Source organism: Scomber scombrus, chromosome 11 (assembly GCF_963691925.1).
Source record: "Scomber scombrus chromosome 11, fScoSco1.1, whole genome shotgun sequence".
In the NCBI taxonomy this organism is placed as follows: Eukaryota; Metazoa; Chordata; class Actinopteri; order Scombriformes; family Scombridae; genus Scomber; species Scomber scombrus.
This window is the reverse complement of record NC_084980.1, coordinates 25,652,641-25,676,436: the sequence shown is the minus strand read 5'-3', so window position 1 is coordinate 25,676,436 and position 23,796 is coordinate 25,652,641. Positions and strand designations below refer to the sequence as shown.

General features: G+C 41.0%; 1 protein-coding gene across 1 annotated transcript in view; it reads left to right on the top strand.

Moving 5' to 3' along the window:
* Positions 1 to 289: 289 nt before the first annotated feature.
* The window catches only part of kirrel1b (kirre like nephrin family adhesion molecule 1b), a 68,103-nt gene continuing 44,596 nt past the window's right edge, over positions 290 to 23,796 (top strand). Inside the window, exon 1 of the mRNA XM_062429047.1 lies at positions 290 to 409. Coding sequence (XP_062285031.1) covers positions 364 to 409 — 46 coding nt within the window. The 5' untranslated portion in view covers positions 290 to 363. The remainder of the gene's footprint in view (positions 410 to 23,796) is intronic.

The following is a 23,796-nucleotide window of genomic DNA, read 5'->3' as shown; positions in this document are numbered from 1 at the left end:
GAGAGAGAGAGAGAGAGAGAGAGAGAGAGAGAGAGAGAGAGAGAGAGAGGAATTCAGTCCTGTTTAAATGAATCCAGAGAGTGCAGAGAGGAAAGGGGACGCATACTGAGAAACCAAGAGAGCAAGGCAAAAAAAAGTGGAGACAGGTTTATTTTACGCACGGGAAAAACAGGGAAACGAGTGGAAGAAAGGGAAAGAGAAGAGAGGAAAAGAGGCAACGGATTTTTTTCATCAAATTTGGCTTCTTTCACTCCCATGACTCAAAGAGGATTCCAGTTAAATTCACCCGGTCGGGAGGAATTGATGGTGTCTTTTCGGGGAAACAGAGCCGAGGGAAGGAATCTGAATGCGCTCGGCTGAACCATGCCAGCTTTGTGGATCATAACTTTGGCGATCACTTTGAACCAAGGTGAGAGATGTTAAACACACTCAGCAACACTAAGCCCGTCTGGCACGAGCAACACCGGAAAGTTTCTTTTTAATGGAGGAATCTTTTCTCCTTTCACCCTTCTTGGTCCTGTTTTGTGCGGGCGTCTGTGCGCTTTGTGGGTGTCTTTCTGTACTGGCAGTGCGTGTGTCTTGTGCTTATGTGTCTGGCAATGTGGGTGCGTGGATGTGTGCGCGTACGTGCGTGTAATGTGTTATGTTATAGATTTGTGCTGCCATGGACATCATCATTACAGCCCACAATGCACAGAGGGGAAAGGAGTCGTGGGGTGTTTTTAGGGTCTTTGCTCTGCTGGGAAACACATTTGACAGACATAAACAGTCCAGACGCGCTGCATTCATTTTCCTCCAGTTGCACGTTCATGGGGAGAGATGGAAAGCATCTGCAACCGACATTGCTTTGACTTGACCTTTGAAATGCATGAATAGATAGATTAGGTTGACACGTACAAACGCTGTGTGGATCAACAGAAGATGTGTTGTAAGCACGCACGCACACACACACACACACACACACGCACACACACACACACACACACACACACACACACACACACACACACACACACACATACACATACACACACACACACTGCGCATAACCTGCCAGCCGGGAATGATTGATGAGGCGAGGGTCCAATGCACAGTCTGGTCGCCGGGCTTACATGAGTCACACTGGATCAATTTCCAACACAGACACGCGCACTCACATACGGCACGCACGCGCTAGGCACGTGCATTCCTTCAACCTTTATGTGTGTGTGTGTGTGTGTGTGTGTGTGTGTGTGTGTGTCTGTGTGTGTGTGTATGTGGGTCTGTGTGTGTATGTGTGTGTGTGTGTGTGTAACTAAAAGAGAGAGTGGAGAGCAGAGACCAGCAAGTGTCCCTCGAGAGAGAAAGACTGTGTGTGCGTGTGTGTGTGCGTGTGTGTCTGTGTGTGTGTATCAGAGAGAGAGAGAGAGAGATAGAGATAATAGAGACCAGTGCATCCTCTTCTTAGCATGCAGGTAGAGTCTCGCGTGCTCGTGCCCGTGCGCGCGTCATGTCTGCAAACGTGCAGGTGCCAAGAAAAATTCATATTTTACTGTAAAAGACGGAGACATATTCACTGAACTGGAGGAGAGCCCCATTACTAATATTAATGTCCCCATTTATCGATCACCTTGATAGATTGCCCTCTCTGGCGCTACACACACACAGAGAGACACACACATACACACACACACACACTAACCTCAGCGAGACAGAGGATGGCAGGCAGAGTGTGCGTTTGTGTTTGGGGGCAGTCATGGCTCCAGAGATATAGGTGATTAATTGAGGTTGCCTTATGTGAACAGTTCAGCTGTGTGTGTGTGTGTGTGTGTGTGTGTGTGTGTGTGTGTGTGTGTGTGTATGTTTGTGTGTACCTGCTTCAGCACCTGGGTCCCCCCGGTGCCGCAGGCCACCGGTGTGATGAACCACAGACGGTGATCTGCCAAGACAGACAGTCAGAGGAGCTCTCAGGCTAGGGCAGAGCTGACCACCTGAGTAAAACAGAACAGACAATAAGCCCTAAGAGAGCAATGCACATGGTGAGTCTCAAATAAGGGAACGGATGCATCATCTGTCATCTTTGAATGAGAGTATGTCGGATTAGATTGATTGATCAGCCAATAATTAAAAGAGCCCAGATTAATTAGGACTAGATAGAACTAAGTATATTGGTTGTAGTTTGTTGAAAGAGTAAAATAGTGAGGATAATGAAGATCAGGAAAGTTTGATTATAGCTATAGATAATAAAACAGGACAAGACAGAACAGAACAGAAACAGAAAAGAACAAGAGAGCAGATAAGAACAGCAGAACAAAGAGAGAACAGAAAGAAAAACAGATGAGAAGTAAGCAAGGCGAAACAGAAAAGGCCAGACCAGAACAAAAGATAAACAGAACAGAAACAAACGCATTAAAACAAAACAGAACCAGAACCGATCAGAACAGGATGTAACAGAACAGAAACACAGCAGAGTGGAAACAGAACAGAGCGGAGCGGCAGAGGGGCAGCTCAGTGCCTCTAGCTGAGCTGGTGTAAGCCTATAAATGTGATCAGAGTGAATCGGTCCCCTACATGCAGCAGCTGCAGCCTAATGTGTGTTTAGCCTGTTTGGACTCTTCCAGGTGTCTGCTGCCTGCTTTACTCTGCTGACAGCTCTGACTGTCTCTCTTTGAGCAGACTGATTTACTGTTCAGGCCAGTGGTGTGTCTGGCTTTCTAACACAGGCCAACTACATCTCTATGTGGTTGACCGCGACTCCGCGGGCCCCTGTAATTACTATTCGGCCCTACATGTGTATGTGTGTGTGTGGGTCTGATGCAGTGTGTTGCTGCTGTGATCCGATGCTGTGCTGCCAGCGCTGGTCTGGCCACAGGCGAGGAAGCTGTTTCTCAGAGTCGATTCTTGAACAGCACTTTTGCTTGAGCTGAACATTTTTGCAGCCTGATCATGCAAGCAAAGCAAGCAAAGCAATTCCTGCACTGCAAGCACCTGTCCCATCTCTCTCCTCTCTCTCTCTCTCTCTTTCACACACACATACATACACTTCCCTTTTTCTCCCTTTTTCTCCCCCCTCCTCCTCTTCCCACTCTTTTCTCCTGTCACAAGAATAGCGTAGAGGCGCAGATGTAAAGAGACAGGCCAAAAGACAGAGAGATGGAGGCAGAGAGAGATGAAGAAAGGAAGAGACAGTGGGGTTCAGTCCTAATCTGTTGACAAGAGGGGATGTTTGAGGATAAACAGAGGCAGAGCGGGAGCGCTCAGGAAGCAGAGAGAGAGAGAGAGAAAGAGGAGGCCCTTTTGGCTTGAGTCTTTGCCTCAACAGCAACCCAGCTGGACCATCAATGTTTGATGCTTTACACCAGCACAGGTTTACACCCGAAGTGGGCTCCACTGGCACTCAAAAAAGTCTCTGGGTGTCCTCTATGGTTTATCCCACTCACTTAAACTAAGCAAAATGACACAATGTACAATATATAATCATTTTTGATCATTAGTTTCAAGCTCTCTGCTATTACGCCCTCAAACAGTTGTGTAATTCCTGTCTGAATCATCTAACAAAAAAAATACTCTCAGATGGGGGTTTGTGGGTTAAATCATAACTGTTTTGGCATTTATGGCAAGTAAAAGAGTGGGAAATGCACAGCAGCACTAGTATGCGCCGCAATTCAGGGATTCTCAATTAAACTGACATTTAATTTGCACAGCTTCATAAAGGAAGATTATGTTAAGAGAAAAAAGTAATTCAGACAGCAAATACGTTTCTAACAAAGCATATTTACTGTTGCAATTTGGCTGCATATAAGCATCATTTGTTGGAGACAGGGTTGAACTTGGGGAGTTGCCTGATTTGAGAAACATAAAAAAACTACTTTTCTCAGTAGATCAGGTTTCATGAAATTACATCTTCTCTAAAATTCAACAAATAAAGGATTTATTTACCTCATATTCAATACATGTAAGGAAGATATTAACCAAAGCCCCCAAATTTAATTTTGTATTAATAATGTTCTTCAACATGCCAAGCAACTGAGCATGCTCTGCTTCTTCTTGGTGGATTATATCACCCCAAGCACCACTGATGAGCATTTCTTACATGAGTGACCTCAGGATGAATCAAACCCCCAACCTTGGCCATTAGCGCCATACTGTAAAGCGAATATAAAAGGTTGACTGACTCTGTTGCTTTAATTGGGTGGTAAAAAAAATAAAAAATCCACTTCCCTGAAAAACCCTGTACTCTTAAGATAATTAAAAATAGCATGACAAGCCTTGTTTAAGAGCAGAGCGGAGGTTCAAACAACATGAAGGCGGTTGAGTTAAGTGTGTGTGGGCCTCATCCCAAAGCCCTCCAGTACCTGACAGATCTGATATCCTTATGACTTGGGGAAGATAATCTGAGGAGACAAGGAACAGCAATTAAAATAAATAAATAAATAAACTGCCACAATTAGCCACCGCTTAATTCATTGTGATGCCCCGATAATCTAGTAATCTGCGAAAGCGACAGTGGCAAATTCCCCCTGCCCTCCTCTGCATGAGCTGATGTGTGCGTGTATGTCTGTGTGTGTGTGTGTGTGTGTGTGTGTGTGTATGTGGGAGTAGGAGTGAAAGACTGAAGAGTATGCAGATCCTAACAGAGAGCGTCGACTGGTATTAGGACTGACAACCATCAATCTGGTTGATATGTCAGAGTGAATGAAGGAAAAGTAGTGGACTGGGTGAGAAAAGAGAGGGAGGAAGAAAAGAGGAGATGCAGAGGAGGAGCGGAAGATGAAGAAAATAGAGGAGTGGGTTTGTCAAGAGGAGAGGAGGAGAGGAGGGGGATGCAGGGAGAGAACATTAGAGCGAAGGAGGTGAGAAGAAAGAGAAAAATGAAGATGGATGGATGGAACAAACAAGGAGTAGGTGAGGTGAGAGGAAAAAACAAGGGGGTGAACTGAGGGGACTCATTATTTAGGAGGAAGAGGGTGGAAGAGAAGGAGATGGAGGAGTAAGCAGTAATAGATAAAAGGAAAAAGTAAGCAGCAAGACAAAATGGATTAGAGAAATTAAATGGAGGACTTCAGAGGAGGAGTATAGCGGGAATGAGGAAGCTGGAAAATAGAGGAGTAGATGAGTAGAGAGAAAAAAGACACGATGGAGCAGTAAGGACATTTTTGTGGGAGTAGAGGAGGAGAGACACAGGAAGGAAACATTAATGGAAGGAGGGCAGAAGAAGAGAGATGGGAAATGCAGAATTGTCGAAGGGGCCAGAGGTGTGCAGGAGAAAAATGAAGAGGAGGAGAAGGAGTGCAGAGGAGTGGGAGAATGAAGAAGGAGGACGGCAGTAAAGAGAGAGATTGTTGAGGCAAGGGAGCAAGGAAAAGAGCGGAGTACATAAGGGGAGAAGATACATTTGCGTGGGAGGAAGAGGGCAGATGAATAAAGGAAAGCAGCAGAGAGGTGATGAGCGAAGAGGGATAGATGGAGGAAGCAGGAAGGAGGGCAGAAGGAGCAGCCATGGAGAGGAGAGGAGCAGACACATTTCGGTAGGAAGATGGCAATTGAGTAAAGGAGGAGGATGGAGTAGAGCAGGGTTGGGAGGAGGTGATTTTTTGTGTAGAGAGGGTTGGTGCGAAAAGACTAGGAAAACAGAGGAGTAGATGAAGGGAGAGGAGAGGGCAGGAGAGTAATTTGGAGGAGGGGGAGGAAGAAGAGGGCAGAGGAGGAGGAACGAAACAGTAATCAGAAGAGGGAGGAAAAAGAAAGAAAAAAAGAAGATGCCAAGATGAGGAAAAGGGCAGGAGCGAAATGCAGAGGAGTGGGAGCTAGCAGGAGTGAAGGAGGAGGAGAGCAGAGTTGGGGAGCAGAGATTTATGTGTGAAGAGGGTTGCAGCGATGGAGCAGAGGGAAACAGCCAGGCCTATTATAGATGGGGCTCTCCTGGGAGAGTAGGGCCTGGAGTTTTCCAGGCATTTCCAGCATATTTCACCACTGTTCCAAGCAGCATGCTGCAATGCACAAAGCGCTGCCCTCGACAGAGTCCCCAGCCCTCCAAGGATAAATAAAGTGGGTCTCTTTTCTCTGCATGAGTATTCAATAAAAGTGATAAAAGGCTGGAAGTAACCCTTCTTAGCTTTTTTGGAAGGGGAAGTGAGAAACCAAAACCGGCCACCCTCTCCGAGGAGAAGCTTTCAAAGAAACGCAGACATCAAGAAAAAAAGCAGCAAAAGCATAAAAGTGCTTTCTTTAATATAAATAAAAATGTCAACAAAAAGGGCTGCGAGATCAAATAAGCGGAGTGTGGAGGTAGTTTATGTTTCAGCTTCTCTCCCTCTCATTGTTTCTTTGTCTGCCTGTGTTTTCTCTCGCTTGCTGGCAGTCTGAGTGTCTCATGTGTGGAGGTGAGAGAGAGAGAACAATTGAATGGGCCTCCCACATAAAATCCATTCAGAGACATCTTGAGGAATAAGAATGAGAAATTGTCCGGCGCAGTGAATTAAATCAATCTGATCCATTACAAGATCGCTATCACAAGGTTTTCCCTTTTGTCTTTGCCCTGGATTATGCATGCTGCTGGATAAGTGTTTGTGTGGGTCTGTGTGTGTGTGTTTGTGTGTACGTGCACTCATTCCTTTATGTAACACTGTAATACACAGTCCAATGCCATCAATGAAACAATTACTCAATTAAGTGATTACTTTGACTGGCGGGTTGTTCAATTGCATTTTCGGAAAAACTGATTTACGGTCTGGGAATAAGTACTTTTACCTAAATGTGTAGCTGGGGGACATTTGACAAAAACAAGTTCTTATTTCCAAAAGTGTGGTGTACAGATAATTATTTAATACATAGTCATACCCAGCTATATCTACTATATGTTTTTGTCTTCATCAAGCAAACATACGTGTAGTTTTTTATAACTTTAAAGGAGACGTATCCAGGCTTGGAATTTTATAATTTTAGGGACATTTGGCCTTCAGTGTCACAGTCTTTAGGGTAAACAAGGCATTTGAAGTTGTTGTATTATATGCCTGTTTAATGTTAGACCTCATACTAACATCTGTGAAGCACTCCTCTACTTGCTCTCTGACAAACTCTCAATTGCCAGACCTGTTCTTCTAGGAAGGGAGGGAGGCTGTGTGTCATAAAATCAAAGAGGTCAAATAAAAGAATGAAACTGAACAGCAGGAGGGATCTTGTTGGGATGAACAGAGTATTAAACAGAGTATTAAAATGCAACACTGTGTGTGTGTGTGCGTGTGGGTGTGTGTGTGTGTGTGAGAGTCTTTAATCTAACTCATCATCATCTTACATTATCCCGACTGTTTCCAGCACTTCCAAGGTCACCTTTCAATGGTGTTTTACCCCCTCTACCAAAGAGTGTATGTGCACAAGATGATGATCATCTTGTGTGCTGGGGTTGTGCTCGCCTGCCAGAAACTCTCTCATAAACCTTATCAAGGTCTAAGCCACATTTTTATGATAAGACCTTTTAGCGCTCGGTTGTTTTTAAGTTTATCTTTTAACCAGATGAAGGATTTCAGTTGTCCAACATCTGGATCTTAAGTTATCAGAGAAACAAGCTGAGCAAATGTTAGCAGAAGTTCAGCTCATAGCCTCTCTGGACGTCCTGTGTCTGCTGAACAGTATCAGAGACACTCTGATTAAAGCTGTTTCACACTAAAAATCAGTGTTTTCACATGTTTTAATTTATCTAACCTTTATTTAAATCTCTAGGGGATCATTGAGGGCAATACCTTATTTTCAATAATGTCGAAAGCACAGAAGAACAAAGAAACAAACACCAACAAAAACAAACATTGTTAAAAACAGTTACATTCAAAAGCAGCAGTAGTAGCTGGAGATCATATTTTTAAATTGGTCCATGGTAACGATTGTGTTGAGTTTGAGTGTTGAGTGTCTGTTGTAAAGTATTCCAGGAACTGAAAGCAATTTTTACCAAATTCGCTGTTAGTCCGGGGAACTTTGAGCATTAAATAATCACTTGAACGTGTTGAGTAGTTACCAGGAGACCGATTTAATAAAGTGCTGATGTATGATGGCATGTTGCCTTTCAAGACTTTAATTAATCATAATAATCACAGTGTGCTTTTGAGTGGAGGTGTGCAACCAATCCAGGCTGCAAGGACCTCTGCAGGTTTAAAAGACCACTCGTGTTTTTAAAGCAACCTTGAGATTTTGACAGTAGCAGTGACATAAAATGTTACGGTGGCCATTTTTTTTGGTGGATCACGGCCAGAGCAAGGGGCATTGATGCCTTTATGAAATTCTTAACGTGGTGATATCATACTATTTGTGATTTTGTGTTATTTCTATACTATAATGTTGTTGGATGTCTTTGTAAAACATGGTCAAATATCCAAAACATAACATAAAATAACATAACACCTAACATTCAATAATCACTCCCTGTCACTGCTGCAACAACAGGATACATATTTTGCACTTGGTCATCAGCATAGAAGATCATCAGTTTTTGATCAACCTCTATTTGATTTGCATACTGTATTTCTATCTACTCTAACCAGATGGCTAACGTGCGTAGAAAAACTGTTGTAAAATACCTCTCGTTTGTTATAATGTCTATTTTTTTTATCCACTTAGCGCCTAACATTTTTTCTTCTGCCATATTATGCTATACTGGATTAAAACTTTTTATACTATATGTACAATACCCTTTCATTATAGTTCAATTCATTTCTTTTATCCTCGTCTAACCAGGCAGTTACTAATTCTATTAGGAGGGGAATTTCTCTGTACATGGTATCTTATTCAAAGTAAAGCTTCTGCTAAAGGAAAAGTTTGTAATATTTAATAATTTCTCTTTCAAAAAACCAATGCATGACAATCATAATCCTAATTTTTCACACCCTACAGACCCACTATCCACTGGCTCTACTTTCACTTAATTTAACGTTTAGCGCCTTCCAATCTTTCTCACAGAGGCTTTTCCAAACTTATTTTCCTTATCTTTAACTGAACTTGTGTAACCAAATGATTTTATTGCGTGGGTACCACGACAACCAAGGGTTTTTTTTTTTGTTGAAGTCTCAATATATCCCCCAATCCCTTTTATTTCTTTTCCTTTGGTGGATTTTAAACGGTGATAAAAGAAGCAGCAGCGATTTAAAGATGGAGATGGACAACATGATTACAGATGATGAAAGCCGGTATCCATCACCACCCACTCTGTTTGTGTTTCCATCCCCTTCTGTCTGTCTATCTGCCTGTTCCTCCTCTCTCCCCTCTTATGTTTTAATGTAAGTCGATAACTATCAGGAACTGATAACACCCCGGGCTCCGCTCGGCTTGGCAAGGCTCGATGAGGCGAGGCTCAATGAGGCGAGGAGAGGAGAAGAGGCGAGAGTAGGGTTGGGTGAGGTGGTGACGGTGGTGGTGACACTATCTCTCCTCAGTGAAGCCTGATACGCCTGGGTGCAAGAGAGATAAGCGAGCAGTTCTCAGCGGTGGTGATGAAGGAGGACAGTGACGTCATGTTGCTTGTCTCTCATTCCTGTGGCGGTAAATGAAGTTATGGCGTCACAGGTGGAGAGTTATCATTGTTCTGGAAAGGAGATTAGACTGTGATTGTGTTATTATGGGTGAGTGTTTGGTACAGATGCACTTTGTAGTATCACCCCATGGTTTTTTCATACTTCTTTAAATTCATACAACCACACTGTGGGGCTTATACCTCTAATTTGAATAGCGGGTCCCTTAAGAATAAACCATTACGTTTTAGTCTTAAAGGATTGTTTCATATTCTTTCAAGTCTGTCTTTGATGAACAATAATACAACTAAAAAAATTAGATGTAGCAAGTGCTTCGCATGAAAAAGACATAAATGCATGTAAAAAACCAAAGACATTAATGTAACATAGGCTTGAAAATAAAACTTGCTTAACATTAATAGAAATAGTGAATTAATAAGATAAAATAGTGAAAAATGCAATACGTAGAATGTGTCCTTCAGTGATTGTAATTTGAGACCTAATAAGCGAAAAACTCAGAAAAGCATTTTGCCCTGTGTACACAATCCATAAATTGGCGTCTCAGTCTCTGAAACCATAAGCAAACAAAACCTCCCCTTTCCCAACGGACACAGACTCACCACCGGTCTTGATTAACCGAAATAAGCCTCTTTCAATACTGACCTCTCTCTTTGTAATGCACTTTCAATGTGATCCACAGTCCATACAGTATTTAGAACTTTACTTGAAGCCTTCCAAATTAGGAAAATCAAGTCAGTATTTTCCACAGTTTCTGTCTTCTTAGTGCCAAATTCCATCTTTTTGCTACTATCCTTCCTGTCGCTGAACAGGAAAACACTGTCCGTCGAGACACAAAGAGGGATTTTTTTTTTTTTACTAAAAAGACTAACTGTGGAAGATATCCACTTTATGTGACAAACTCAGACAGCTGAAGCCTCATATAATCTTCAGATTAACATTTAAATACATTTTTTGCTCAAAATGAGGACTGTGGATTTTGTCCGCCATCACTTACATTGTAAGCACATTTAGAGGAGATCTTCTAATGGTCAGTATGAACAGGAGGAATCACTACAGCAAGAAAAATGTGGCAATGTTCATATGGGCACCTAATTATTGGTGTAAGACACACTTAAAAAATTGCGAACCATGCATGAACTCTGTTGTTAGTTAAGCATATAGACGTAATGCTTAGGGTAAGCCTTCAGGCTATGAATGTAAAGTCAGTGTAATGCCCTTTCATAGTAAGTATATTTGAGAAACAAAGAGAGATAGCAAGAAGGAGAGTGTTGTGTGTGTGTAGCTGTGTGTGTGTGTGTGTGAGGAAGTAGAAAGGTAGGAAGTGTGTGTTTGGGGGGGTTGCTGCTAAGGGTGACAAAGAAAGAGAAATTGCAGGTTTGTGAGTATGTGTGTGTGTATGTGTGCGTGTGTGTGTGCAAATCCACAATATATGGCAATGACCAAAGGAAAATAAGAGAGTAGGTCTGCTTGCTTGTGATTGAGGCAAAGCGAGAGAGAGAGAGAGAAAGAAAGAGAGAGCGAGAGAGAGAGCGAGAGAGAGGCAGGGAGGAGAAAAGGGGGATAAGTGAGTGAGCAAGTGTGAGATAAAGAGAGAGAGACAGAGAGGGTAAGCGAGGGAGCAAAAGCGAGCATGTTGGGGAGAGCGAGAGAAAAAGATAATTTCTTAGCTCTTCTTTTAAATAAGTCTGTTTCTATAGCAACCATCCAACCAGCCACTGGAGAGAGAGAGAGAGAGAGAGAGAGAGAGAGAGAGAGAGAGAGAGAGAGAGGAAGAGAGAGAGAGAGAGGGAGAGGGGAAAGTGGGGGTGCACCAGAGAGACAGACGGAGGGAGAAAGAGTGAGAGAGAGAGAGAGAGAGTTACCATAGCAACGGAGGAAAAGGGAGAAAAAGGACTTGGAGAAACTTTGAAAAAAAAACATATATAGGGAGAAAATGTAAAAGGCAAGATAAGCAAAGGAAAAGCGAATTTACAGCGTTGCAATAAAAAGGTAATTGCACAGTGTTGGACAAGTTAATTAAAAACATTTACTTAATTACTCCAAACATATGACTCATTGAAAAAGTAATAATATTACTTTACTGAAAGTGTTGGTAGAGCGTTTGGAGGAGTTATTTCAGATGCTCAGGGTTTCTGAAGGTTCAGTTTTTTACACACATAATATTAGGAGACTGGCAGTTGGAGCACTTCAAAGGCTTGAATGAGCATGTAACTCTGTTGGTTGACTCATCACTATATAAAAGACAAGCAGCTGTTTTAGAAAATATCTGGTCCTTTGATTTAAAGTCAAAGGAACAAGTCTGTGTACTTGTATGTCAGGAAGTTAACTACTGTACAACTACAAAGGTGCGTTTGGGTAAGTCCATCACTAAATTTAATGTAATTAAACATTTTGTGGTTTTTGATGAATCCAGCATCCATTGGCATCACATTCTTCCCAAATTCTATAACGAATCATTTCAAATTTTCTACCATTTTGATTTGTGCATTCTTCTTCATACCAATGGTGGCTGAGGATCAAGGATGTTTATTGTTATTCCAGCCATGTAGATACATGAAAGAGAATGAAATGCAGTACTCAGGTCCCGGTGATCATAATTTAAAAATCAGGATAAAATAATGAACCTCTACATAATAAGACATAAGTCAATAAATAGACAAGTAAATAAATAAGTTTAGCCGTGCAGTGTGCCGGAAAACAAGAACATCTTACTCACAATCTTAAAATGGGAAAAAGATTGAATGTTAATCAGATAATTAATATTCAACTTGTGGCTATATAAACTTTGTAGGATTACCATTATATTAAGTGGGAATCTACAGTGGGAGAAAATACATCATGAAGCAGTGGCTCTTCCCACTTCACAGCTCTCTCTCAAGAGCAGAACATTACCTCTAACTTTACTTTCTGTTAATCAATGAAATCCTGTCAAAGATGCCTCCCAACTACTCCAAAGCCTCCACTCGCACATGTCACATCTTCCTTATTTAACACATAAAGAAATAGAAAGAGACACATTGTGGTTTAACAAGCAGCCAGCGCACAGTTTGAAGGTATTTAACGACTGTCAACAGCTAGCCCAGTCCTGTCCTCACTGTGAGGCTGCAGGATTAACACGGTCTCCATCTCTGAAGCTGGTGATTCCTGGATGGAGGCTTACCTGTGTCATTCAGCGAACACACAACATGTAAAAAAGACCATTTTTTTTCAGTTTTCGCTCAGTGACAAAACCCTTCCCACCACTGGTCTGACAACAAGAAAGACTAATGAATAATGATATTTTACTAGAATTAGTAACAGTCACGTAATTACTGATTTCAAATTGTCATCCCTTATACTCTTCCCTAAGAAAATCACATTGTTGTACTTCTAAACACTGTAATTAGAGGACAAAGAGCGTGCGGGCAAGGTAATATGGCTGTACTGTATTGAGCGGAGAGAGAGAGAGAGAGAGAGTGATATGAGCTGCAGTGATGATAGTGGGTACAGCGGCTGCCGGATTGTCCATTCTCAGCTCTTGACCACACATGACCTCCATCACTGTGTGGAGGGGGCGAGTGAGCAATGAGAAACACAGAGGGGGAGACAGACACAGAGAGAGAGGATTGATTGGGAGTCCCAGAGTTCAGACAGCTTTGACCACAGAGGACTCGATCTCTTTCCCCAAACGCAATGAAGCTACCTGCGGACCCAAAATAAGAGCAGTCATGGGGTCGTGATGGGGAAAGAGAAGCAGTGTCTAAATTCTTCATCCTGCACACTAATGTGCGGAGACGTAGATGTGCAATATTAGTGCCAAGGGGAAACTATGAGGATTTATACCTAATTTTATCAACACAATGATGAAAGGAGTGGTAGGTTTTGTCTAAAATTCAAATTTCAGTGTGTGTTTTTGATAGCTATATGATAAAATATGGTTTTGGCAAAATGCTTAGAATGAAAGGGACCAGGTACTTCTTCTGTCTTGAGCATAAATATTCATAAACAGTATATTGGAATGATAGTGAATGATGGATATGGAGCCATGCTGCCATTTTTTCCATTCGCCACTCCGGATATTGCAGTGAAAAAAATCCCCTGTGCCCCAAAAAGCATTTTCCTTACTGACATGTCTTTAAAACTGTTGACAGGACCGCTCCAGCTGCAGACAAGGTCAGTTATTACTCTTATATTGTTCATTTTTAATCTATGAAGGTTTTACATTCATAAAAATTCCCCCAAGCCTAGAAGAACAATTTTAAAGTTTGTTCCAATATAAAGTCTATGGACTGAGCAGGAACGTGCAGGCAGGGCCAGCTGGAGAAATACTACTTTCAACACTACATTCAGTTGGCGCATAACGTGATGGCAAACCCAGAAGCTAGACATTTTTTTTGGCTTATGCACCAGGCGAGCTATTTTCATTCAAGCAAATATCATATCTAAGTCAGATACCGAGTTCCATATCCACATTACAGACGTTTGTAATATCAGAAGTAAAAATAGGCTTTGGAGTATATGTAGTATATGAAGTTCACTTTGCATGCATGAATGCTAATATACTGTAAAAAAAAATACATTATGTACTTACTTTAATCCATCTATCTGTTTTCTATCGCCTCATCCTGGTCAGAATTGCAATGAGGAAACAGTCAGCATAGCATTTTAAAGGTCCTTCTCTTCGGCAACATCCTCAAACTTTTCTTCTTCAGCTGTAGGTGCCTGAGCCCCGTCAACTGGCCTCCGTCAATACGAAAAGGAGCTCGAGGTGCTCCTGAATTCTGAATCACTTAACTTTATACTCTCTTTATTGATTGATAAATTAAGAGCTTTGATTTACACCTCTACAAAACTTACAATAAACATCTTGGAACCTGAATATGTTGCAAGTAGATCAACTTCAATGTGACAATTTCAAATATAAAACTTCACAAATAGCTTGCGATTTCCTTTTTGTTGTTAACTCTGTGTTTTGAGTTCTATCTGAACCTTTGGTGCTGCAATTATTGCATTTTTCCCCCCATAAAAGCTTTTTCTTTCATTTTGTGCTCTGCTCAAGTAGGCCTATACATAATTGTGGCACTTTTGGAGTGTGAATGCAAAAATGAGTTGCCTTCAGAGTGTTTTCCACGTCTCCATCATAATAAGTTTCTAGACCTTGACACACAAGCAAAAAGTGTTTCAAAAAAGTGACACTAACTCAAACTTTTTTATATTTTTAATATATACTTTTCCTTGAAGAGTTGTTGCAAAGCACACTAGAAGCCTAAAACTTATTTCATTTTGAATCATTAAAAAAGGAAGTGTACCTCCATCAAACTTTTTCCACCACAAAATGCTTCTCTTTTCAACCTCAACTGAATGTGAGCCTTTCACACTAAAGCTGCCTGTACCTCTGCCTTTATGAACTGCTGTTTTCTTAACGGCACAGAAAATATCTTGCAGATTTGTCCTTTGAAACAGTGCACAGAAAGTCAACCCGTTATAGACTAGACAGAGCAGGGTGAAATTAATGGGGTTTGGAACAAAAGGTTTTGAGCAAGATTTCCTGACTATTCCCCATGCAATTACTTAATCCCTTGTAATTAGTCTCCTTGTTTGAAAAGGAATATACATTCTCCTTCCCCCCCACTTTTCCCTCTTGAGTAGGAAGATAAAATTGCAGACAAAAACAGCATGAATGTCTTTTGTGGAGCATGCCGCCTTATAAACATCCACAAAGTCTGTCTTTGAACAGCAGTTATGCTATATACAATCATTAACGATTTACATTTGTTGCACTGAACTTCACATGGGTAATTATTTTCCAAGAATAATGGTCATTATAATTAGAAATAAACACGGTCCAGTTTTTTCTGCATAAATTAACCTTTTTGGATTTAGCTTCAGTGCACTTAGAAAATCAGACAGGGAAAAAAAAATGTTTATCACTCTCTTCCTTCGCTTTTATGGATAATCATTGTGTGGTGAATTCACTGCTGCAGATAATGAGGAGCACACAGTCATTTCAATTCTGGCTGAGCCCACACAGGACAACTGTCTATTTTAAGCTATAGCTGCTGGCCAGCGAACCATTTGCCTGTTTTACACCGATAGCAAATAGCCATTAGGCGTAACTGCAAGCCAGTTAGCCAACAGCCATCTGCCGCACACTGCAATTATGCTGCCGTAAAGTGCTGTTGGAAATATAGTAATTATGAGTTGAGCGTGCATTAATGACCCAACACAATGGTAAATATGCCTGGGAAAGGGAGAATTTTCAATGATACCTGCGGTAAAAATCTGTGCTGTGAACAGCATAGATGCTATATGAATACTGATGGGATTTGTTAGGACTTTTTTTTTCTTTTTTTGGTGTATAAAAGAAAAAGAAAGACACATTTTATGACAATTTCTAGTCTGTTAGTATGGTCCAAAAGCATTCCAATGCACCACAAAGTTAGTGTGCTTCCTGGATTCAACTGTAGCAATTCATGTCAAAGAAGCAGTTGCCAATTGGATTAGCTGGTTAGCCATTAGCTGCTGTTAGCTCTCTGTGCCATTTCCCATGTTGTGCTCCGAGTTTGTTCAATGACAGTGGGCTCATTGAGACCCTGCTGCTGCTGCTACTAGCGCTCAGTGTAAATCCGGAGGCTGTGTTCGGTGACTCTTTTCCTGGCAATGACAGTCGATGTAGTCAGCAGCACATTCAGGTCAAGCAACTTGACTCATTTCGTCACATTCTGCCACAAGCCTTTTTGCTTTCACAATGCTCTGATTAAGTGGTACAATAGTTGCAAATCTGCTGGCGTGTTTGCTGAAGAGTAATTACTAGCGTCTGATAAGCGTTCTGGGGAAGTTTCCTAGCTCCATGATTTCCACTGAGGCTTTATCTCAATTGAATGTGATTGTCTTTGTTGAATTGGCTCAGCCATGATCCTGGAAACTGGCCTTGTCTCACACACATGATAAGACAACAGATTGCCTTGTACGCCGTCCAACCAAGAATAATGCTGCAAGCTGTCATAATTTACACCATCCGTCAGGGTTCTTCCACAACTACATGCCTTCCTCATCACTGTGATGAAACTGCTGCTCGCTGGCAAAGTCTGAGATTCATAAATGGCATGTTGGAGGCACTAATTGGCCGCATAGAAGCGGGCTCAGGCTTCTCATAAACACATCATACCACATAAACACAGTGATGCAAATCAGGCATCTGCGTGGAGAGGGGAGATGGAGAGAGAGGTGCAGGGATTTGAGGAGTGAGGATCCCACTTTTTTAACATGCCTTTTGTGTTGTTGTTTTGTTTTTTGTTGTTGTTGTTGGATTTTTTTGTTTCGGCCTCGCTTCCCCTCTCTCAGGATCCCTCCGTTTGTGTTACCATGGGGACAGCATGCTTCCTGTATCTATCCCTCTTAACCCCCCCCTCCCTCCACCCCTCCCATCACCACCACCACCACTACCACCACCACCACTACCACCTCTCTTTTTCTCTCTCTCTCCTTTACTCGCTGGTTTCAGTGTTACCATGGCGACACACGTCTGTCTCCTTTCTCCCTGCTACCTGTTTCACATGCTGCCCTGTCTCACTGGGTCAGCCTATCTGTCTGTCTGTCTGTTTGTATGTCTGCCGCTGGGTATTTGTGTGCCCTTGGCTTGCCTTTCTTTGTTTACTGTTTGTTTGTTTGGTTATTTGATTTGTGTTTTTATGTATCTGCATGACTGTTTGCGTGTCTGTCTGGCTGCTTTCCTGCGTCCATCCTCGTCTGTGTTTGCTTTCTGTCTCACTGTTTTTCTCTCCGGCTGACTGGCTGCCTGTCTGGCCACCAGGCTTTTCCACCTCTAATCCCTCCTCTCCTCTTTCTGCTCTGCTGCTCTACTCTCTCGATCCCCTAACATCAACCTCTTTCCCCTCTTTCTTTTTTTACACCCCCATGACTCGTTTATTTGTTCCCACATCAAAACAGTATCCATTGAATGTCACTGGGAACACACAGTAAAAAAAAAAGGGAAAAAAAAGAAAAGGGAGGGATTTAGGTAATTTTTGCAGACGGCAGCTGTTGCTATGGCGACACAACTTTTGGATTTGCTGGGGAGAGCAAGGGATGAATAGAGTGAAAGAAAGAGAGACAGAAAATGTGTGAGGACAGAAAAAGAAGGGGGGAAAATAAAGAAAGAGAGCCATGTCTTTGACTTTTGTGGTACATTCTGGACCTAGTTTGTCTTTCTAACAGTTTAAATCCAATATGTGGAGATTTTGAGGGAAAAAATCATTACCTGAAGACAATCATTCACAATCCCTAGAGTATCAAGACCCTGCGATTGTTTTTGTTTAGACCAACAGAACCAGCTTTCACAGCTTTCCTTTAAAACTAACGTCAGTGTTTTAATTTCATGCTGTCAGTCACTGCGTGCGAGTGCGTGCCAGTTTTTCCAAATCTCACTTTTGAGATGAAACCCCTCTCAGTTTGCTAATGCATGTAGAAAACCACTTCATTAAGCTCTCTGTGGTACGCTTTGGCCTTGCTTTGTTCTGCCTCTACTGCAGTTTTAACCAAAAAACTAGATCACCATGTTGAAAAAAATAAGACCTCATCTCATGTCCATCACTCAGTGAAATGCAAAGGAGCCAAATTAACCTTTTATCCTATATAAAGCATCATCTTCTTTGTTTATGTGAGTCATGTCATAAACGTGTTTGTCACTTCCTTCAAATGGTGAAAATCTCATTTTGGAATGAAGCCCCCTCCCCTCTGCGTGCTAATGCATTTAGAAAAAACACTTTATTATGATACGCATTTGAATATTCATAGCAGGGGGTGATGGAGGAGACTGCAGCCTTTGGGTATTGATGTAGAGCTGTGGAATTAGCTGCGAAACTGCTATTGATTCAAGCTGTGAGGACTGGAATATGAAACATGAGGGGGGGAGGAAAAGGGCAAAAGACCTTATCAATGAACTTGGAGAATGAAAGAGAGAATGAAAGAGTATGAGGGTACTCAGTGGACAAAAAAAAGAAGAAAAGAATAACCAGATTACCAGCAGAGAATTGAATTAAAGGGAGAAGGAGAGAGTGGGTGAGAAAAGAAAAGGAGATTATGAAGCAACACAGACGGGCGAACGAAAGAGAGAAAGTACGACAAAAGAAATAGGAAGAAAGAAAGAGCACAAAGAAGGAAGCGAGAGGAGAAGCATGATGAAGAAACTAACAGAATCACAAGAAAGAAGAATGAAAGAAAGATCAAGTACACTAAAGAGCAGCGAGAGAACAGGGCGAGGGGTCAGGGCTGGCCGCAAGCGGCGCTTTAGCCTGAGGACGCCACGCTACAGTAAACTCTCCACCCCCGGACACTGCAAATTGTTGATGGGAGGAGTAAGTTGACAAATGTCAAAGTTTATGTTTCATTACAGAAGGATGGGGCCAGAGAAAGGATGGAGAAAGGAGGAGGAGGAGGAGGAGGAGAAGAAGAAGAAAAGAGGGGGGAGGGAGAGAGGGAGGAAATGCCATGCATTCCATTAAGTGGCCAGCGAAAACCACAGAGAGAGGGGAGGGGAGGAAACGACAGAAATGAGAGAGAAATACAGGAAATGGAGGAGGAGGAGAGGTAAAAGGAGGAGGGTGGAAGGTGGGGATTAGACCACCATACATAAGGACAGATAGAGATAGAGAGGGGGGGTTTATAAGCAAAGGAATGAAGTGCTTCATTCATCACTGCCTCAACTGTGGTCCTGACCTTTGAAAATGGAGTTAATGTTAGACAAGGCAGCACTTAACATTCTGACGGCCTCCATGTTTGTTCTTAAGTTAACGAGGTGGAGCCTCGTATGATGCCAGCCTGATGTCACACTTGAAATCGCAGCACTTTGCGTTTCACGTTCACGCTGAGGGATAATAATCTTAAGTCCCAGTATTCATGTTTTATTCATAAAAGATAAGGCAGGTGATACTGTATGTTTCTATATGTTGAGAAATCCGCTAAACAATAAGGAATTTATTGCACTATTCTCTGTGCAGCTGATATATCTGATTCCTCTGTCTCATAGAGCTCCATTGTTAAAAACACATCAGTGAGCCACACATGTGTCATCATAAATATGGGAACTATCATTTATTTTGAAGTTACATTTCCATCTAAATTTAGCACAAATTTGAGCAGAGTTCCCAGAATATCAGAAAATGTGGAATTCATTCTCATTTCAATCCACTGCCATTGAAGTTAGTTCAACTTCATCCAGTCGGGGCCATCAAACCATTTTAGAAGAAGCGAGCACAACAAGATGATGTAATCAAGAGAGCACCAGTCAAACCTCAAACTGAAAAATAATGTAGAAAACATGATTTGGAAATGGAACTTTTTCACTTTTACACTATTTCACTCATTTTAATTATGAAAATACACAATCGGAAGTAGTAGTCAGATTGTCGGAGGGTCAAGAATGAAAAAATATAAATGGCACCTGATACATTCAGTGGGCCCCTATCAGAGAACAACGATGCATTGTTGGTAAACAACAAAAAAAGAGCTACATCCCCAATTGATATAAACATTGTATAGGATAACTCAGAATAATACCTCTATATTTTAAAAACTGCTTCTTCCTCAAACACATCTGCTGTAAAAATGTAGAACTAGAATACTTATATTATTAAAGGTAAACAGCACTTTTATACAATATATGGAGAATATGGATCTTAGTAATGTGATGACAAGGGGCGAGGTGCAGATAAGGTATAAATGTCCATCTTCACCATGTTTTTTCGTTGTTTTTTTCATTGAGAGAGCACACAACGTTGCATATAAGGGTCCATAATAGCACTTTTAAAAAAAACTTTTATTTCACTAGAAGGGGCACCCATACAAAACCTCCAGCTTATCCGATTATAACAGCAACTCAAAGGGCACTGCATTACATCTTGTGTAGAGTACTTTACAGAGCACTATCACACTCTCTTCCACTGCAAGGGCACCCATGAGGGCACGTCATACCAGATTGTCACATTTAGAGGAACTCTACAGGACACTTCATCCTGATTTACCCATAACTAAGACAGCAATTACAGAACTTTGGTCTGTTTTCTCATTTGGGCGATACCTACGGGGCACTTTATCATGTTTGTTCTATTCTTGGGGCACCTTACAGGACACCCTGAGTCAGTGGTCTGAAGAAGGCCAGAGGGACAAAGTGATTGTGCATGTCTTTTTTTTTGTCCTTCTGGTGCATGAACCGTCTATTTGAGTCGAAAAGTTGCATAACCTCTGAGTTTATTAAATCTTTGGAAAATCAAGTACATGACCTTAGAAATGTTTTATTGAAAATAAGGCCGGCTTTATTAGCTCCAGAGAATATTCAGGAGATCAATGCTTCCTTTCACGTGGCTTGTATGATGTAATAATGTGTAGAAATCTGAATGTGTTAGCGAGTTTCAAAACTTGCTTATCCTATATCACAAATGAAAGATGCAAGATTACAAGCAGCTGCATCTCGGGATTAGATGAAGAGTTTGACTGCAGAGTTTCTCCAGAAAACTAAACAGGAGTCATTCTTGCAACACATGGCAGCACTTTGTTTGACTTAGTGACTCAACGCAGTGGATCTTATCTGAGACCTTTAAAATGAATTACTGTTTAGGTTTGGCCAATTGCAGACATTGGAAACGAGCTATAAAACGTTGTTCAAAGAACGCAAAGAACTCCTTATTTACACATCCAGCAGATACAGAGAAATATTAGCCTTGTATTTGTTTAGATCTGGTGAATGTAAGTCTCATATTCACTGACGTTTTGACCCCTTTTTCTTTCCGCCAACTCCTGAAAATAACATCTGGCTCTTTAGCAGCTAAATGCTCCACTATTTTGACTAATTGCTGACCTTGTAACGACCAGCTAGTCACTAATCTGCTAACATTCAGTGGGGTATTGGAGATTTCTGGTGTCTAAGTAAATGCGTTTTTATTACAGGAGTCTGTTTGTTTATTTCTTACACTGCTTTAAACTGAAAAGACTTAACATCCCAATATATTTACCTGTGTCAGTTGGTGTTGTTACCTTGAATCAAAGTCCTGTTTTTCAGCCAACCCATTTCATCGTCTTTAGGTTACACTCACACTATAGCTGTTCTTGTTCAAGAGACAAACAAGAAGTGGATTTTTTTTCATTACCGTAGCTCAGTAACAATCCCCTTGTAGGATTCAGGTCAAGGTGAGTCAGTATGAGTCTTGGGCAAGACTTAGACTAATACCATGATTGCACAGAGATCCTAGTAGTAATGGATTCTTGAGAATTCTTGTAAATGGGTTTGAATATTTCATAATTTTGTGTTACATGGCTGAATTTCATTTTGCAATCCTGCATTGTATAATTTAAAAAAATGAACCTTGAAGCTTGAAGTTCAGCTTATTGCTTGTACAATAGCTGTCCAATCACCACTAAACCATAGTTCTTATTTTATATGTACATCTTCTGCACATACACTGTCTAGTTTCAGCATTTTTTTTAAAGCTTTGGTAATGTTTTTGTAAGCCCCTTTTTTAATTTACATTTTCTGACTTCTTAAATTTGCTGGATTGAATTTATACAGATGCATACAATACATTTCAAATTCTACTGGAGATCCCAAATTTTCCAAGGATACCAAATACGTCAGCTTAAATGTTGTGTAAATGTGCATAAATGGTGCACAACACAGCTAGAGTATTTGCATCTGATGTAACAGTGCAGTCATATAATCGCTACATTTTGGGTTTGACTATTTCACTTGAGTGACGGCTACAGAACATGGCTAATGATGGAGCCTGGTAAAGTCTGGATTGGCCTGAGTGTTTTTAAGCCTAAATATCAATAAAAATGGACTGGGGGGAAAAACTGGCAGATCGGTAATACATTTAAGTATGTCTACTACTCATGTCAGGCCACGGGCATATCAACGATCGAGTCAAATGAATACATGAAAGAGGAAATAACACAGTGATAACAAATCCAACACTGCATTACCATCATTAAGAGAGTAGCTACAAACACAAATTGAAGGAATATGTTACAATTTGGAACTTCCTCACAGAAACAGCAATTATAACATGCCACAACCGGCCAGAATATATACAAAAAACAAACCAAAACACTAGTTTACCTGCGGCTACTACAGTATGTCTACACAAGGCAGAGTCTTCTGAAATTTGAGTCAAAAGGGTTGATTTTATCATTGTAAATAGGAAGTGTCAATTATTTCTCTTTTAAAGTTGTTCAGTCAAATTGGATGATTTCATGTCTGGATCTGGTTTATTATGAAGAAAAAGTCTCTTAAGTTAAGAGAGATAGCTATTTAGCCATAGATCCATTTAATTGTTTGTTACATGATACCACATTCTGTATAATGATATGTACGGTGTATACTGTGTGAAAAAAGTGAAACTCAAGACGCAGAGTTAAAAAGTAGAAAAGTAGAAAACAAAATGTGAAATCTGCAGATACCCTGGTTAGTGAAACATCAGGCGGCACTCACAGTCGAAAGATGCCATAACACTTTAAGTGATACACAAGCAGATCTCACTGTTGCCTCCCCAGAGGATGCAAACAGTTTATTTTGTGACTGTGTTTTTGCTGAAAAGAGAAAAAAAGAACAAAACTCGTCTTTATTGTGAGGTTTTCCGACTGAAGCGTGACGCTCACCCAGGCCGTGAGAGGAAGTGAGCTATTTGTGATTCATATCTGTGTGTGTTTGATATCTAGGAGTGTGTATGTAAGGATGCTTTTGAGTGTGTCGAGTGCCTGTGTTTGAAAGGGTTTGTGGGTAAACACTGGAACAGGTTTGTTTGAGAGTTGGAGGAAAAGAAGTGTTTTGTGAAATGAGATGAAGAGATAAAGTACAAACACATGTGAGCATAAATGCTGTCAACAAGCAGTGCAGAGATACACTAAACTTGCTTGTATACTAAGATTACCTCCATGGTGTGTCTGGCATTTTACTTTTTCAGGCCTTATAATCTCTTATGAATTCCTTTTTATTGTAAGATTCTCTTTGAAAATGTATTAAAAGTACCTTACACTGAGGAGAATGTCTCATGATACCTCAGAAAGACATTTTTATTGGCTAAAAAATGGATAAGAAATGTACTTAGACATGACGTTTGGTTATTGTTTTAAAACCAGCACAGGTAAGCACTTCCACTTTATTCATGCAATTCCATCTTGTGCCACTTTATAAGTTTACCTCACTTGAGCAAAATATAGTTAATTTAAGCCACTGTGACCTTGTTTACTTTGTAGATTAAGATTTTCTTATCCAACACATAAACTACTGAGGAAATGGAGCCTTGGGGTGTGTGTCCATGACCCCTCTCTC